Genomic DNA, 18,926 nt, shown 5'->3' with positions numbered 1-18,926 from the left:
ATGGGCTTAGGTATAGGCCGTGCTTATTTGGCTTGACTCTTGGTGTTACAGTGGTGTGTGATTGTGGGTTAATGAATTTCCATTGCCTGGCTCCCTTGGTGGCTCGGGTGCATCCCAGGGCTGTAAGTGCTGTGGGCCTTCCAGCTGTTATAGCAGCTTGGATCAATGGCGAGTGTGCTCCCAGTTAAATCTTACAATGCAGTGAGCTGCTTTAAAAAGAAATAAATACAGGGTTTGCTAATACTAGCAGATTGGAGTTCTGAAGTGGAGTCCAGCTTAAATATAAGTTCTGCTGTTGAAGCCATGCAGAAAGCATGCAGTAATTCAAAGGACTTTACAGAAGCAGAAGTACCTTATCTGTTGTCAGGCTCAAACAAGGTATTGCTTCTGCTGTCTGTTGTTCCATGGGATGTTTTTCAGTGTCTGCCCTGATTTGCTGGCTTGACACAAGCTCAACAATTTCTGGACAATACTCTCAGACATATGGTCTGATTTTGGGTGGTGCTGTGTGGAGCAAAGCTCAGTGATCCTTGTGGGTCCCTTCCAAGTAAGGATAGTCCATGATTCTACAGATTGCCCTTCTGTTTGTAGAGAAAGCTGAACTGCTCAGGCAGAGGCAGTGCAAGCAAATCACTTATCTTCCAGTGCACTCACCTTTTATTTGTGCTATATGTACACTGCAATTAGAGGTGTAGTGGGGAGAGTTAGGGGTCACTGGATCAGAGGGGGAGTGAGGCGTTGTTAGTGCTTGTGAGTGTAAATATTTGTACTAAGAGTGTTTTAAACCAAACAAAAAAGTCCTGGGGAGAAGAGCAGTTCTAAATGCTTCAAACACGGGCAGTGTTGGGGGACAGAGATAACTTACGAGGTTGCTGTTATAGGAACAGACAGCGTAAACATACACTACAAAATAAATATAATACTGGTTTCTAAAGAGAGGTTGGACTTGTAAAGACGAGCAGAGTGTTTGAGCGGCTTTTCCAGCTCTCACGGTTTCCTGTAATGCGTACATCTCTGTGAAAGAAACAAAACAAAAATAATATTAATAACCCGAACGTAGTTCACACGTATCCCCAGGAGGAAGAATGATTTGGAAAGAGAAATGAAAAATACCTTACCTATCTGGGTTTGAACATAGTGGTCAGTAATGAAGTCCAAACGAAGTAAAGCATAATTTCCAGGCTGAGCCCTTACACCCTTCTGCAACTGCCCCTGGTTAATAGGCAAATCGATGAGAGCTCGCTGCGCTAAGTGCGCTGATGTCACAGGAGGTTTCTCAGGGCGAGCGTTTGCACTGCGTAGACATTGAGCCGCGTGTTGTGTTGTTGATTTCAGCAGGGGGGAGAGGACGCTGGCTTTTTTCATCCAGAGGGCCAGCCCCAGCGGCCTCAACAACCTCTGGAGCCGAAACAGCAGCCAGTGCGGAAGGTCACATTGACAAAGGGAATGCAACAGCAGCAGCACCAACAGCAGCAGGCACTGATCCGTTCAGCAGCTCCTCAAGGGGTCAAAAACATCCAGGGAATCCATCAACCTAAAAAGGTGATTTTTAGATGCATATTGCTGCTAGAAGTTGTACTGTTGAGCTGTGTTGCTATACTCATAACTAGCATTCTGTTTGTCAATTACTAGCACAGGGCTGCATGACCCAGGAGATGCATAATTGCATATAAAGCATTTAATCTACAGAGGCCCGTTTGTATCCAGCACAGACTGGTGATGCCTGCAAGTTGTTTTGTCTGATGGCTTTCTGGCCAGCACAGTAGTCCCCATGGGAAAGGCGTGTGTCTCATGATAGCTACTATAGGAACGGTATCCAACGTGCTTTCTGACTTAAAAAACAAGAGTTATTCTGAAGTGCTTAAGCTCTTATTCACTAGGGTACGCAACAATGGTTTCAGGATGCTCTTTGGTTGATTCTCAAAGGTGGTGTTGCTCAAAATAGTTGGTGAGCTCATAACGAGGTTTTCACACTCATCACTCACTGGGAGGAGGCAGGCAGATCATTCATGCTGCACTGGTGTGTACTTTCTGTTCGTTTTCAAGCTGAGATGCTCCCTGAAAATAACAGTGATTTGGGCTTCTATTTGTTGGTGTCGAACTGTAAACCATAACCTTCCTGCTTCGTGTAAGGATCAGATTTCCTTGCTGATGCAGAGAGGAAGAGTTGTTGACCTTTGATAGGCTTTCCAAGCATGAATCCTGCTCCAAAAGAGAAAGTGTTGAGTGTTAACTCAATGTTACGTGTTAATTGTTGAATGTTTGTTACTGTTTCTTTGTTAATTTTTCTCCCTCTAACCATTCAACCTTGAATTTACAAGAATGGTCGCATGTTTCCTGCTCTGGCAAATACTGTAGTTCCAGATCCTATGGGATTTGGGGGAAAAAGGAGCTTTAAAAAAAAAGTTGTTCGCTATACACAGGTACTCCATCCTGATAACAGACTAATGGTTGGTATAATAGAGACTGGAAGCTCTTGGGGCAGTTTGCTGGTCTCGTGTGTACGTGAAATTTATCTTTGGACTGAGATGAGAAAAGGAAGAATTATTGCTGTTTTTGTTGACTAGACGCAAAATGTGGGAGCAATCCTTAAATCTTACTGATGTACAGCATATGTATTTTGGTGTGGGACTCTTACTGTCTGGCTAATTATGCTAAAGCTGAGGCTTTCAGCCTTAGTATCTCTAACTCTCTGTCCCTCTAAATTAGGTTTGTATAAGGCATGGATGGATGTGTTAATATGTGACCTTTCAAATAAGCTAACAGCAACAAGCTGTTTTAAGTCGACGTGTACATGAATCAAGTTTTTAAGTAAATTGCTAACTTTCACATCGTCTGTCAACCGTAGTTAACAGAAACACTGGGTAAGTAAATCAAAATGCCGTTACTTTTGTTGTTGGCAGGTCATTATGCATGGGAGAGGCAGAGGAGTAGCAGGCCAGATGGGCCGAGGACGCTTGATGCCAAATAAACAGAACCTGCGAGTGGTGGAGTGCAAACCTCAGCCCTGTATTGTGTCAGTTGAAGGGCTTTCTTCATCAACTACTGATGTCCAACTGAAAAACCTGCTGATGTCAGTGGGACCCATTCAGGTAGGTCAACCTTGGTTTATAATTTTTGTGCCAAAAGTCTTTCATTCTGGAAAGCTCAATTAATTCCCTGACACTAAATACAATGTGTGTTTATTGGTAATTCGTGTTTGAAGGCACCCCCCCTCCACACACACACACACACACACAACACCTGATAGCAAAGACAAGCACATGATTATATTGCAGCTGAGGAGGTACAGTAGAATTTTGCTAACCGTCACACTCCTGCTGCAAAAGATTCTCCTTCATTTTGGAGTTGTTGTACTGCCTCCATTGTTTCTATATATAACATGAGCACATCCATTTTGTGGGGTTTTGTTAAAGCCAAATTATGTAAGAACAAATATTCTGTTGCTGTTGTTATTGTTGGCTTGCACCTACACTCTATGATTCGTCTTGTTGCAGTCCTAGGGTAACAGTATTTAATGAAGGCTACTCATTTCGGGTGTTACACCATGTAGCACTATCTGCTTTTTCAAATGAAAACACATTCTGGTTCGAAGGATTTTCTGTATTTATTTTTTGGAAGATTTCCCTTGAAGGGGGAGGGGTTTGTGAGCAAGGTTATGACATATGTATGAAGGTGTATCTTCTGCAAAGGTTCCTGAAGTATCACGTCAGTAAAACTGACTTTAAGCAAGACCATGAGGCTTTCAAAGCACTGAAGGGCTTATGAGGCCATTTCTGCCTTTTTGATACATTCAAAAATATCACTCAGTGGATAATGAAACATACAGACGATTACAATGTTTTTTTTTAACTCAAATTTTTCCATTTTGGGTGCTTGCTTTGACAGGATCAACATTTTCAGACAAATGCAATGCATTAATTGAAACTATTCAGTTGCTCAGAGACTTGTTTATGAATAAGATTATCTCTCTGCTGTAGAACACAGTGCTTTCCTAGAGATGTACGCTCTGTCTCACTTTTTCCCAATTTAGTAAATGGAATAAAGCTGAATTATTTATGTCGTCAATTCAGAGAGGTTTAATTTGTTTGTGAAGGCAAAAGTACTCTCACAAAGTACTTTGTCCCTTCATGTTCTGAAGTACTCGAGGAAATTATTCATACAGTTCCAAAACACGTTTAGTCAGTGTTTACTTGCTAAATCTTGCATGAGAATATTAGAAGGAGATTAATAGAAATCCTGCTAGGAAGCATTCAGAATTGAGAGAAGCAGTTGAGATGTACTGAGAAATGTTTTCAGTACTTGCTATATTTTTTTAGCAGACTGCAAATGGTGGTTTCTAAATGCAGTGTCACAGACCAGTTTAGGAGGATATGTTTATGGGAAATAAATTAAGTAATTTCCCAGTGGGATCTGATATATGTGTTTCTGTAACAGAACTTGTGTTCTTGCAGTCGTGTCAGCTGTACCTTTGGTAAGTTCTAAATCATCAACTTTCACCTCACTGTGTATATAGAAGTAGTACTTGAAAGAGGTGGCTGAATTAGCTAATGATTCTGGAGGCTGATAATTCTGCATTTCAAGTCAGACTTTGAGAAGTCCAGAAATTTTTCAACTTTTTTGAGACTTATTTTACAAGTGTGGATAGTGAGGTATACAGGGGAGAAGTGGTCCCTTTCTGCATCCTTATTCTTCTTTAGACACTAAAGTAATCATCCTGTGCAGTTGTTCCATGATTGTCTTAAATTTTCTTTCATCAGATGCTTCCAAGCATGAAGTATCAGTGCAAATTCCCAGTATTGCTTTATGAGGATCATAAATTTTGATGTCTTAAGAGCAATTAGTAGTGGAGTGGGGAGCTGCTGTTATGTATCAGAGGTGATTAGAATGCTGTGATTGTAGTTGCATTTTGAATGCTTTTACAACTATGTGTTTTACTCTGATAATGTATGTAGTTATTGCTTTTCTGGTCACAGAAAGGGAAAACATTTTCCTTGTTCATGTGCTTCTTTGCTTTCTTAGAGTGATAGTGCTACCTAGCGCTCAGTTAGAGGAAAGACAGGTGTCTGCACCAATGCTGTATGCAGAGCTAATTTTATCTTTAAGGGTAAAAGGCTTAGTAATGGAAATGACAAGCACATGTAGATGAGTGCGCCCAGAACATGAGTGCTCTTCCAGCATCAGCAGGGTTCTTCTCCATGTGACACAGCTCATGGGGTGCACAGCACTGCTCTGGTGACCTGTTTGTTCTTCATGCCTGTAAAAAAAAAAAAAAAAAAAGACAAAAATACATTTTCAGCTGTTGCTGCTGAGTCTCCATTGACTGTGGAAGAAGGCATGGTCAGTCCTGCCGTGTCCTTGGGCTGGGGGAGAAAAGAGCAACACCACAATGAGCCTGTCCAGTTCAGCTGTAGAGCAGTGTGTAGAGAAGCTCGTCTTCATCTTGACCATAGATCATCCCTGTTGCTCATCTCGTTATTGTGAGATTATTGTGCTGCTGTTATCATACAGCTTGTTTGAATACTATTTTTCTGAATACTGGAAAAGAATAGGTTTAAGAATAAAACGTGTGCAAAGGAGGAATTTGAGACCAGTGTGTAGGTCTGAAGGAATATCTGTAGATGAAATGGTCATTTTATAATGTTCATTCTTGAGTAACTGCTAACAGTTTAGTTGTAGATCATGTCAGTGCTTCTGATTCTTTAGAGTTGCTAAATTTTAACGTGTTTTTAAAAAAGCTGTAAGCAAGCTCTCAATCAAAAGCATTGAGTGTTCATGAAATTCTGGCTGTTTGCAACTATTTCATTTTCCATCCTACTCAAGATCTGTATCTTCCAGTGACAGTGTCTAAAGAAACAGAAAAAGGAGATAATCAAGATCAATATGAGCTGTGTGCTTCCAAAATCTTTTTCATAAAATACTCCTTCCTGGCCCTACGCGTTTTACTTTTTTAACACTGAGACTGTGTCAGGATGTAATTTCTCTTTTACTACACCAGAGCCAAATGAGAAAATACATAGAATGCCTCTGATCTCACCTTGATCTCAGGCTGGTCTGCAGTAAGAGCCACATAGTAGATCTGGATGCCCTAATCTGTAAACTAACAAGTCATTTGAAATCCCCTAGTAGTTATTGCATTGTCAATCCTTTACACCTGAGTGGATCCGGGCAGGGGTTTTCATTCTCTTATGTCTGACTGAGTCAACTTAAAGAGAAAATGTGAATTAAGTTGTTTTTTTCAGAGCTGTGATGGTTGGAAGGATTGTGATACTTCGTTTTAGGAACTGCTCGTAGAAAGAGGTTGTTGTGGAGTGCAATGTGACAAATCTGAAATCTCCTGTTGAGGAAATTTCAGTGTCCCTGCATTATATGGGCAGAGAAGTAACTCTTGGTAGAAGCAGTGCCTCTCCAAAGGCAGTGGTGTGTGGCTGGCCCTTCCCCAGCTTTCCCTGACTGACCTTTGGCACACTGCAAAATCAGCAGTTAATGAAATAATACTGAATTCAGACCAAGGGAAGCATGATGTACACTGGGAAATACAGACTCATGCTTTAACGTTGTAAGGGAGAACATAAGGGAGAGCTTTATTTTAGTGCTAGATATTTGAAAATATGTCAGTAGGAGCATATGAAGACCTGTTTAATGGTCCTAGATCCTTAGCCCACTGCAGCCTACTTGAGACATTTTTGGGAATGTCATGCTGTTGGACAGCTGGCACTTCTTCCAAATGAATGATATTTTTGCAGGGACTTGCAGTAGGACCAGTTGGCATCATTGGTTCAAATGATGTATAGAACCTTGTCTGAGCAATGTAGAACTTTGCAAATGTTGCCTGTATTAAGTATTGTCAAGTAGAAATATTTTCTTTGGGATGAAAAAATTTTGTGGTTCCCACTAGCTGTCAGCTGCTGGAGAATTATTTTTTATTATGATTTGTGTTTTTCTGCCCTTACATTGACAGTGGTTTCTCCAGCCTGCTGCCATTGCAGCTCTTTCACTTCAAGGCTGCTCCTATGGAAATTTGTAGGAGGAACGTCCACAGTTTAATGCTTTAGGCAGATCGTTGAGCAGCCATTGAGGCTGATAGCCCAAAAATTAGATTTAACCACTTCCTTTAAAATCATGTCGTTTCTGTTCATGAAATTAGCTATTAAATAGAAAAACTCTTCTCTGAACGTGGAGTAATTTCAACTGAAGGTCATTTTAGCTTCAAAAGCAAACAAGATCTATAGTTAAAAATGTACAAATCTTAGATTAGTTGATTTAGTTATCTATAGAATCATACATAATTCTCTTCAAGTTGCTGTAAAATCTTCTCCAGAATTAGATGAGCATTATGAAAAGAAATCATGAACATTTAAATCTCTTGTGATATGCAATATTCTGCTGGAAATATAAATTAGGTACTTTGTGGGAAGCAACAATCAGACTGAAAACAGATGAGCATCTGTTTTCATACTTGCTCCACAATGGCTAAGATTATACTTAATGTATTTACAAATAATAAATACTTATACAAGTTAGTTAATGAAATATCTTACACAGGAGTACCAGGAATTTTGGAAACTTCTAGAGCTTTCTTTACAAGTAATCTGGCTACAATACAGTGGGTGGTCTGTGTGGCGAACAGCTTTCCAGGAGGTTATTTCAAGATGACCTTGTAATGAATGTGTGAGCAGTCAGGCTATCCTGAAGATATGAATGCTGGAAATACTGACTTGATCACTGCAAGGAATGGCTGCCAAATTATTTCAGAAGGGTGACAAAAAACTGGCTTTTAAACTAATAAGGTAGTTTGATTAAGATATTCAGAATTAATTAATTTTGTATGTGTTTTCCTAGCATCTCGGAAAAACTTACAGAGTAAGTCTATAAAGGTAATGCCTTGAAAAAAACCCACCTTTGAGGTATAAAATTCTGCAGGTAACAGACTAAATCAGTTTCATCAGAATATTGCTGTTAGCATCACTTAAGTGCAAGATCTAAGCTAGGTATCATCCAGAATTCAAGGAGACAGACATCATCCACTAAGATGAATATGCAGCTATTTTATTTCAGGTTGCCACTGAAGTGGAACACTTGTTTGTATTCCCGGCCGATAGCCCATCTGTTCAGGCTCAGGATAGCAGCAGGTCAGGACCTACACACTCCAGCAAAATTGTACTGACTTGTTCTGTGCCTGACAATCAGCACTGTTGTTCCTTTAACCATGTAAGCGTAAAGTTCAGGCTTTAAGCTGCAACGTAAGGGAGTCTATGTTGTGTCAAAATGACAGCAGACCTTCTCAAGAGACTTCTGTGAGCAGGTATGAATGCAAGGTAAGATAGGTAATAATTTGTTTGAAAACACGATGTTGATCGTGTCCCGTGTTGAGATATTAAACGTTGTCAGCAAAGGTATTGTGCTGGTATTGCAAGCTATGGTGTTCATAGAGTCCAAGTAAATTAGCTTAGTAATTGTCTAATTTCTTCCTTGCTAAAACAAGATGAAAATTTTTTTTAATACCTTAACAAGACAAACACGAAGTTATTCTGCACCATTTTCTCTACTATAATTTGAGTCTCTTGAAGGCTGAGTATATTTATGAAAGCTGTTTGCTATTTGGATCTGGTAATTTAGATGTAGCTGTTTATGAAAGTAGATTTTTTTGGACAGCTCTTCCAATTGGAGGACGCGCGCCCATCTGTGCCACTGAGGTGGTTTGCATCTGGATGCATTAATCAGGTGAATGTGGGAAAATCATGATTGTTGGAGTTTACACTGGGGCTTTGAAATATAAAATACTGTCAGGGGAACTGAATGAAGGGGGAATTTGTAATGAAATGGTTGCTGCTTCCATTGAAAAATCATCTGAAAACATTTTTTAAAACTTAGCATTCTAGCCTGATAAGTGATATGAAGAGAATGTATATTAACTACAGCTCTGTAGATTATAAGGGACATCTGTAAAGAGGAAAATACAAACTTGAATGCTTCCTTCATCCACTCCAGCAAATAACTCATATGAGAACTGAGTTTTCCAAGTTCCTTTTTAGATGCTTTGTTGAGCTTGACAGTATTCACGTTGGTAAAAATGTACTTAGCTTTGTAATGAGCTTCCTGATTAAAAATCAGATCTGTTTAGTATTTTTTAAAGATGAATTCTATTCCTGCTAGCTTCAACCAACAAACTGCAGTGACTTAGCTGCACCTTTTCTCTTGTAGCAAGCTTTCCAAAAGGCATGCAGTGAAAATTAACCACCTGAACCTTACAGATTTGCTGAATCATATATCTGAGAAAAAAATATGATGACATTTTGTTTTTGCTATCAATAAGTCTAGCAAATAAAGAACATTGCCTTTTTACTTGATTGTTTAGTCTATGAGGCCTGATTTCTTTCAGGTTTTCTTTCTCACTCTTTTCTCAATCATTTCAAATTTGAAGCAGATAATTTCCTTGACTTTTCCTCTGCTTTCACTTCAAAACTGTAGGAAAGATGGAAGTATTAAACTTCTATGATTTTGTGGGGGAGTTTCCTTTTAATTACAAGGTGATGCAAGAACTGCCAAAGTTAATGACTTCAAAATCTACGGATAGATTAAGTTGCAGAAAGAGCCTAAAGCTGCATTGCCTGACCTGAAAATAGAGAAATACGACCATTGGATGCCACAGCTTTTGCTAAATGAGCATGCTATCAACTCGAGTCTTACATGTTCAAAAAGATTGTAAGTAGGCAATCTTAGTAGCACATTTCATCCTGGCATTTGACATCTGGCTTTAAAAAGCTGCATTAGATTGAATGAATAGGAAACACATTGGTTGGATTAAAAATCATTTCACAAAGACTTCTCAAAGTGTGGCACTCTTGATGAATGTATCAGAGTGGGGTTGATTATGGTTTCCCAAGGAACATCCCTTTATGTAAAGGTATTAAGGTATTTGTTACTTTTGTATGGCTATCTTCCATAGAAACTCAGGAGATTCTATGTTTGTATTATTACAAAGACCACAGGACTCTCTGGAGACACCTTTGCATTTCCTGCTGTGGTAGGAAGCGTGAACGTGAGTTCTGCTTCTAGGCTGAGGCTTGCTGTAGTTTTGGAGGCCTCAATACCACATCTGTTTTGTGTTGGAAAATGCTGCTTTCGCAGTATGGGAGGCATGCATCTTAGGAACTTTTTCAGGTAGCTGTGTGTGGTATGGTTCCTCACTACTGGGAGGAGTTGAAATTGGTGCCCTAAGCCATCTCATCACAAGGTTATTAGTGTCTGTCAAAAGCTCTACCTATTTGTATTGAAATAGTGTGAGGATATACAATCCAGAGATGAAAAACTGTGACTTTTTCCTACCATTTTTTTTCCTGTTTCGATCCAATAAAGCAGATCAAGTGAATGAATCCGGGTGCTTAGGTGTGAAGTTAAGCTCTGCTCAGTTTAATGCTTCTCATTCAGTTGAGGAAAGTTTGGCTGCGGGGTTTGGTTCATCAGTGTGGATCGGATCGAAGAGTTGTGGTCCTTGCTAAACAAGTGATTGAATTTTCCATTTGGCACAGTGGCTTAATTCATGACAAAGCTCAAACAGCTTCACCTGGGTCCTGACTGAATCTCAGAGGTCTGTTTCCATTTCATGGACAGCAATAAGAGGTTCTAAGAAAAGAAGAGTGACAATTTCAGTGGGTTCCATACAAGGTGTTTTTTTAAGTGAAATTCTTAGTGCTCATTAAAAACAGATTTTGATTTTTTTTCTTACAGAGTTTACAGATGCTTCCTCAACAACGGAAAGCCATAGCAAAATTTAAGGAGCCAGCACACGCTTTAGCATTTCAACAGAAATTCCACAGGTAAGTAATTAAGCACAGCTGGCTTTGGTTTGCTCACTCCCTTCAAAAGGTGACATTTGTTGCATCTGATCAATGTTTCTCTTAATCCATTCAAGCATCTGCTTGTTACTGACCGTTGTAGAACCTTCTTGTCTGATCTCTATGCCTAGAATAAGCTTGATTACCAGATCTAAATTTCTTTTAACAGGCACATGATAGATCTGTCCCACATAAACGTGGCACTGATAGTTGAGTGATGTCTGCTGAGAGAATTACTTACACTACCAGAAACATACAGTGGAGCGACACGGGACACAGTGACAAAACTATCAGGTTCTGAAACCTTTCAGCTTAGTCTTTTAAATGCCATGTTGAACTACAGAGAGCAGCAAGGTGTCCTCGAGAAGAGCTGAACTTGAGAGGATCTACAGAGGTGGAATTTCTGTTCGGTTTCTTCAGATTCTGTTGTAACCACATGGAGCTACAGTCTTGTTTTGTTTTTTTCCTCAAAAAGCTACAGTGCAGGTAGACACTGTTCTTCAAGATACTACTTTGTGACCACAGTGACTTTGAGATAGAACGTTTACACCGAAAGATGTACAAACTTTCTTCATAGCAAAGAATATTTGATAATGGTTGCTCTTATCTTCAGTGTGAGGTATTTGAATGAGAGCTCACTTTTCTAAACAAAACACATTAATTACGTTGTATATCCAAGAGCATAGAAGGTATTCTTGCATAGGTTTAAACGTGGTCTACTTCATTGAATAGAAGTATGCTGAGAAACTTTGGAGGTGACACTGGAAAACTGTAGTTTCTATCTTTGTAAATATGTTAAGTCTGTCTCTGCATTTTCTATTCCAATACAGACTTCCCATTTTCTCCTTCCAACTCCGCTTATTCCATAAAACACTGTGTAGGAAATAACATTGCTGTATTTTCCCTTGGTTTTTAAAAACAAGGATCTTTGCCATTCAGTAGCATCCTGGGGTAGTTAACTCCAAGTTGTAACTAAATTGTTTTTAATGATGTTGCCAGCTACAAGGAAAAAAGAAATATTTAGTGGCTCACCTAAAAAAACCCAAAAAGTTATACAGGAAGAGTGGTGTATTCCTAATAGTTCTTTTCGGCTAGTGTTTTGTAATTGCCTTATGCTTTATTTGGATTAGTTTTTTTTTTTTTCCTCTTGAGATTTACTTTGTGACTAATGCTGAACCATAAGAAACCCGTTAACTGAAAGGATTTGGTTTGATGTGTTGTTCCCAATGCATACGAGACTGTAAGGACATTGTGAATCTGCTGGTGAACGTGGCAGTTCACAACAGTACGTGCAAACGTTAAGGAGCTTATATTTTATTCAAAGCAAAACCCATGTTTCCTTTTGGTTAGAACCATTTAGATGGTATTGCCAAAGGAACCGTTTTTTTTCAGTTACTTCTGAATAAACTTCTTAAAATGTCATCTTTATATTGGATTGCAGTTTTTAATGAACATTTCCATAGTTTTTAGACTGTGAGCTTTTGCTTCACCCTTTATTTTAGGAATACTCTTGAGCATTCCACCTACTATTGAATGGGGGGACTTAAGCCTACAAAGTTTTGTTGTTTTGGTTTTTTATTTTTTTTTGTCATCTGAACGACCACAGAAGAGCACCATTGGTATGTAATTAAACGACTGTGAATGGGGTCCAAAACAGGAGAAGGATGAACTAAGCAAGTTTATAGTAGCATAGATACATATTTCTTAAGATCAAATGGTAACCAAAGTCACTAAGACCTAATTGGCTTTCTTACAGTTTTGATCCAAACTTTGAATTGAGTAAAAGTTGCTAAAATTAATGATTGAGTAATAAATATCACCTAGTCCTCTAGGTAAGAACTGCTTTTTGTTCACTGAAGTAACAGAGTAATGTGGTGCTTTTAATTGCACTGGTGAAAAAATGTGAAGAATACTGTTAGCCCAGTTACAACGCAGTGACGAGGCACAACAACATCAGAACAATATTCATACAGAAGCTAATTTTGTACCTGTTTGTGCAGTTCCCCTCTTGCATAACACTTAACGTTCAGCACAGTTACTCTGCATACAGTGCTGTTAGTGCTTCAGTTAGACCTAAGCCCAGGACAGAGTCACAGGTAGGAAGCAGGCGGTGGAAGCCAACTGAAGACCAATGCCAGGTGATTGCAGTGACCAGCCCTGCTAAGTGCTCTTTAGTTCCTCACTCCCATGAGCGCTGGGACCTTTGTGCTACTTCCTCAGGTTATGTAATTTTTATTTTTGTTTTTAAATAAATGTTTATATTTAAAACGAGTCATTAAACAGTTATTCACCCCACTGTTAAGACAGCAACTTCTCTGTACTGAGGAGCACGGAAAGACATCTAGGAATGGAGCATTAACAGCGTGTGTCTGGAAATCTGTGTTAGGTGCAAATGCCAGACAGGCCAGCAGCTGAGTTCAGCAGTAGGAACATCTGCAGTTGATCAGCTGTTCTGTCATAAGCAAATGTTGTTGGAGTTAGAGGGTTTCTTGGAGCTGAAGGGTATGGGTTTGATTCAAAAGTCAAAGAAGTTCGTAGAACTTTGTAAAGTTTGCTCCTGCTTTGGGTTTTGAATCGATCCCAGAGAGGCTGAGGTTCAGCCAACCCAAACAAGTGTTACGAATTTTTATTCAGTTGAGGTTTGTTTTTTTTTTTTAATGTTTTTAAACAATTACAAAAATGGGTGGCTTTGGAACAAAGACTTGAATTGCCTCAGATCTATTTAAACGTAGGAGGCGATGCTAACAATGCTTGTTTAATGACGAGGTGGGCTGTCTTTAAAGGTGGTTGCAGTTATTGCCTGTGCATAGACAGTGCGGGCAGATTGCTGGTGATTTTAACTGCTCACTGCAGTGGCTGAGTATCAGAACTATATGTAAACATCATGTATGTATGTCTATATGTATTTTATTATACACATACATACACACGCTCACCCTTATTGTCTCCACTTCTTTCCAGTATCTTAAACTCAGTAGCAAAAGTAGCGATTAGGCGAGTCTCTTGTTAAAATGTTTGTGTTTTGTTAGTTCTCAAATCCTTCCTTAACACTGATCTGTTGGCAAGTGAGCAGTTTGAACGATGCATCTCTTCTAGTTCTTTCTGTTGTGTCTCCTCCCAAAAAACCACCGAGGAAAGGTAAAGCTAGATGAACGTGTTATTTCCATGTTCTCTTTCAGCACATAGTTAAATCTGAACATCTTAAGTTAACTTTCTTGGAAGATCTGTTGCAACCATTATCTTGTTCTTTCTTGATCATGCATTCAAAATACAATGCAAAATGCAAACAAAGCGTTTAATGTAGTATGTAAATATTGAACTTTTGGAATTAAAATGTTACTCGAAGTGCTTACAGTCAACCACATCTTAGCTATGTTAGATTTTTGTGTTGTCTTATCTAAGTTTAATGGATATGGTTCCATAAATGTTGATGTGTTTTCGTGTATATCTTCAAATTTTTATAAAGATGCTAGTAAGTCAATACGTATACCCTGATCTGTGTATTATTTGTCCACCATTCTTATTAGAGTAGTTCTATATTGATTTTAGTAGGCGACTCCAGTAGGTCTTATATGGAGCCAACTCTTTTTTTATTGCTTTGTTTTCGTCTGTCACACTGTAGCACTGGCGAATAATTCACTTCATGGCTAATCATATTCTGCTTAGAATTGGCCTAAAAGATTGGCCATATGTTGTGGTATTTTAGTAGAATGTTATACATTTAAAAAAAAAAAAAAAAAAAAAGGGTTTAAAAAACAGCTCTATCTGTTAAGGGGAAATAGAATAAATAGAATACACTGTCAGACTGAGGCCTGGGCTTCTAGGTTTGTTTGGTTCTGCTGTACCAGTACAGACAGGTCTGCCTTGTAATTCTGTTCTCAAAGTTTGGGCTGTTCTTGTTTTACACATAATTCAAGTTGGTCGTGTAACACTTGTTTTCATCACAATGTTAGCAGCTGATTGTGGCACATACTGTATGGTGAAACCAACTGGAGTGTTTGAAGAGCTGGGTGTAATTGCTGCTAGGTGGGAGGAGGACAGATCTGTAGCATCTTCACAGCTAACAGAAACTGCCACGCTGATGGTTTTTCTCCAAGTAGTGATGGAGAGTAAATGTAGACAGGGTGATGGTTCTCAGCCCCCAAGAAAGCTCCTCTATGAGTTGATGTAAGAAGAGTAAATACTGGCACCCTGTGTGCAGAGTATCTTCAGATACAGAATTTAGTCCCCAATTTAATTCAAAGAATTCACTTCATATTCTCCTCCTCTTCCCTCCCCCCTCCTCCCCCCCCCCCCCAAAAAAGGCCATCTAACCACTATGATGTCAATAAGAGGAAGCATTTTAGTTCTTCAGTGTTTGGTCTTCCTCTGTAAGGGCTTAGATGAGGCTTGTTTGTTTGTTTTTTTAACAAAACTAGGTGAGAACATGTGCACCTTGAGGTCCTTCATAGTTTTTTTTTCCTTACATAATCTACCTCTTTGGCATGAGAAAAATCTTTTCACTTGGTGCAGAGAGTTTTTAAACGTAGGATATCACCTGGTTAGCTTTACATAGGGCAGTTACTGTATGCACTTCTGTAGTTGCATGAAGTAACTGTGTGTGTGTATGTGTGTGTGGTGTGATGCCCTTATACTTGGGCTGAGAGGGCGGAGGGAGGCTGGGGGTTTCATGTATTGGTTTTGCCTGTTTGACTTACTGGAGGGATTTCCTACATTTGTTTGTAGTATTGTGCTGTTCTGTCCTTCCCCTGCTATCGTGGTTGTTCCCTGGCTTGTGATGCCCAAAGGTAGAAAGCTGGCTTTGCGTGCTCACTGTCCAAGAGACGATTTTGTTCATGCAGACAAACCTTTTTGAAATCATTTTTTGTGCTTTTTGATTTTTAGCAGCGTGTTGGATGAGAAAAAAATGTGAAGGAAACAAATACTGAATGGATTGCAGGAAGTTAGCAGTATTATAAAGGGTAATGGGTCATTTAGGGTAAACGGGGCTTTTGTTTCAGTGCTACCTCAAATACTACTTCATTCATAACCATAGTACTGGAAGTATTTGGTCTTTAATTAGTATGAAATCCTAAGGATTTTTATGTAAGGGTTTTTTTTGTAACCCGCTTTTTTTTTTTTTTAACATGAAGCTGATTTATATCTACATGAGCAAAGGGCCTTGTGTACAAAACCTGATTCATATTGGATCCTTACGTATACCATCTTCCGGTATCATACGGTTGGGAAGGATCATTTTGTTCTTTGTAATGCTGCTTTTTTAGGGTTGGTTTTTATTTTTGTTGTTTAGTTTCTGGTTTTTAACTACAACACAGTGTCCTTTTTCTATTTCTGTGCTTGCTTTGGTGGAATGTATGGTCCCTGTTGCACTAAACAAAACCTCAAAGGGAAACCTAATCTCAGTGGGCCTTCTAGGTGCCTGTGTGGCTTTCTCACTTCTTGGTCAGACACGTTTTCCTGACTAACTGGAAATGGGCCTTGTATGCACACAGGTTTTCAACAGGTTTACATTCCTTTTCTCACGTAACAGCGCTCAGGTTAAGCCATTTTTTTTAACCCTCTGAATAATTTCAATCCGTGTTACAGATTAAGACTATTTGTGTACAGGAACCTGTGCACAGTTCAAAGCAGCTGTATTGCAAATGCTGTGCGTAGTTACTTGGAAGATCACAATTTGAACAGAGCGTTGCTGTATTAATGTTACATTCATTCCGTGGCTCAGAATTTTCTCTGCATACATCTGATGGTTTTTAACATGCCCTGTGTTTTTTCCTAGCGTCTGCCAGGCTGACTTTGGAACCTTAAGAGTTTTATTTCCATGCATATAATAATAAAAAGGAGGTTTTTTTTTGCAGGATTTCTTTTCCAGGCACTGACACTTTTCAACTGCTTCATTTTCTAATTAATGCACATTTTCACTTACAGATACACCAAAGACGAGATGCTAATGCTAATTTATTCACAGCTGATCTTCTCTGTCACCTAATATAATTTTTATTGATACAAGGTGCCCTTAGAATAAGTCAAACTTCTTTTCTCTTCAGGTGCTCTTTTCCTCTGCCCTGCGCCGTACCTCATTTCCGTCTCATTTGCCCCCATTTTTCCATTCCTGTGAGGCTATTTGTATCCTTGTTATGTTCTTGCTCTTCTGACTCCACATTCATCCCTCTCCCTCCAGACCTTCTCCCATCCAACTGCATAGCACTCAGTCATTTGCAGTATTCTGTTTTCTTCTCACCAGTGGCTCTTTTGATACCTGAAGCCTAAATCTCCACACAGAAGCATAGCAGCCTGTATTTTTCTTTGCAGGCTTGCTTACAGTACCTAAAGTTGAGGCCTCATTTGCAGGTGTCAGACCTTAGGAGATGCTGCCCATCCCACAGCTCTGGACAAATAACAATTTTGCTTTGCAGTTTTACTGATGTTGGAGAATTGCAGAGTTTTTATACATGCTCTAGCATTTATGCAAGCCAGGAGAAACAGGATTAACAACTCTTTCATCCTTTTTGCTTTTTCAGGAGTTCTGTTCTTGAATTCAGTGATAGTAATAGCACTTTTTTATTGTCACTTAGTAATACAAGCTCTGCCGACACAATTCTACCTCCTATTACTATTACTGAATGTGATCCTTCCTAACCTGTAAAGTCTGAAATGCTGTGTACATTTAGGTGTATTGAGAATCAGAGCGTGTCGCTCTAATCTGGATGGCAGTTTGTTGATTAGCAGTTCAGAATATAAATCCATCAGCCGACTGTATCATTCTGACTCCACCTGGGGTTCATCCGCCTCATGTTTTCTACAGCATCATCTGCACACTTTATTTCTTGAATGTAAAACTGAGCTATACCAAACCCTCCACTCGCATAAGAGATCTCTGTCATACTTATTTAAGTGAATGTAAAAGTGGCAACACAAAAATGATCTCGTGCAAGTTCTTATTGCCTGTAATTCCATGTTTAACGTGTCAACGTGCAAATATATTTACTGTACCTAACACTATGTGAATAAAACTTTATCTTCTTCATGTTTGCTTTGTTGTCTTTCGATGTCATAGAATGGCCTGGGTTGAAAAGGAGCACGATGCTCATCCACTTTCAACCCCCCTGCTATGTGCTGGGTTGCCAACCAGCAGACCAGGCTGCCCAGAGCCACATCCAGCCTGGCCTTGAATGCCTGCAGGGATGGGGCATCCACAGCCTCCTTGGGCAACCTGTTCCAGTGCCTCACCACCCTCTGTGTGAAAAACCTCCTCCTAGTTCAGCTACCTGAACTTCCACATTGCCAGAAAAAGCTATACATACCATATTGTTTTACTGTGTCAGCATCCCCCTGCCCCCACTTCTGCACCAGTGCTGTAGTATGGAGTTCTTCCAGAGCTGTGCAAATGTGTCCCAGATGAAGAAACAGCTGATGGTCCTGCATTTGGGCTTGTGGTTTTGTGAATCATTGAAAGGATCTTGAGGCTAATAAGGGTCTCATAGCATGAACATAGGAGAAACGCTTAAGCGTGTAAAACCTCCTCTACTGTTTTTAGCCATGCTGACGTGTCCAATAAAAGCCTTCTGCTTTCAGATATTGTTTATTTTTTATGACATAAAGGAGCTCCCAAGAAGCTCAATATGGTCACCATCAATTATATTGTGCACCACAGGGCACAACAGTTCACTTATAATAAACAGGAAGGATTAACGGCTGTACAGCACAGGCCAGAAAACAACCTTTCTACTTAAGAACACAGTTGGGATCAGGCATACCAGTCTGCATGACTTTTAGAGTTAAAATCTCCCACCAATGAACTTGTAATTTTTTCAGAAGCTGTATGCAGTACATATACAGCAGTGTGTGCCAAGGCTGGAAAGCCCTATGTTCAGCTTGAGGCTGATAAATGCAAAGTGGTAGAAGAAATCAATGGGGTTGAAAACTACTTATGGGAGGAATGGAAAGGGAGTGACCAAGGGAGGAACGAACAAGCCTCTAAAATCTAATGTTGGGATGCTGTGTGAAGTGCTGCAAAAAATTGGTCTTGATTGACCTTAATTAATTGGTAATGATTGAGGCTCGAGGAGTCGCAGTGTGCTCACCAAGCGT

At 39.5% G+C, this 18,926-nt stretch overlaps 1 protein-coding gene across 4 annotated transcripts in view; it reads left to right on the top strand.

Moving 5' to 3' along the window:
* RBM33 (RNA binding motif protein 33) overlaps nt 1–17,862 on the top strand; it is a 95,063-nt gene extending 77,201 nt beyond the window's left edge. For 3 of the 4 annotated variants that reach the window (XM_042816462.1, XM_042816461.1, XM_042816463.1), the window contains exons 16-19: nt 1,336–1,542; nt 2,904–3,092; nt 10,732–10,820; nt 11,008–17,862. In XM_042816462.1, the coding sequence (XP_042672396.1) occupies nt 1,336–1,542; nt 2,904–3,092; nt 10,732–10,820; nt 11,008–11,056 (534 nt within the window). In that variant the 3' untranslated portion in view covers nt 11,057–17,862. The remainder of the gene's footprint in view (nt 1–1,335; nt 1,543–2,903; nt 3,093–10,731; nt 10,821–11,007) is intronic. The other variant, XM_042816464.1, reaches the window with a different exon arrangement.
* Nucleotides 17,863–18,926: the final 1,064 nt, after the last annotated feature.

Source organism: Centrocercus urophasianus, unplaced genomic scaffold (assembly GCF_019232065.1).
Source record: "Centrocercus urophasianus isolate 14NV4802_14NV808 unplaced genomic scaffold, USGS_Curo_1.0 seq_16, whole genome shotgun sequence".
NCBI classification, from domain to species: domain Eukaryota; kingdom Metazoa; phylum Chordata; class Aves; order Galliformes; family Phasianidae; genus Centrocercus; species Centrocercus urophasianus.
Note: the sequence above shows the minus strand (reverse complement) of the source record. Positions and strands in the feature narration are given on the sequence as shown.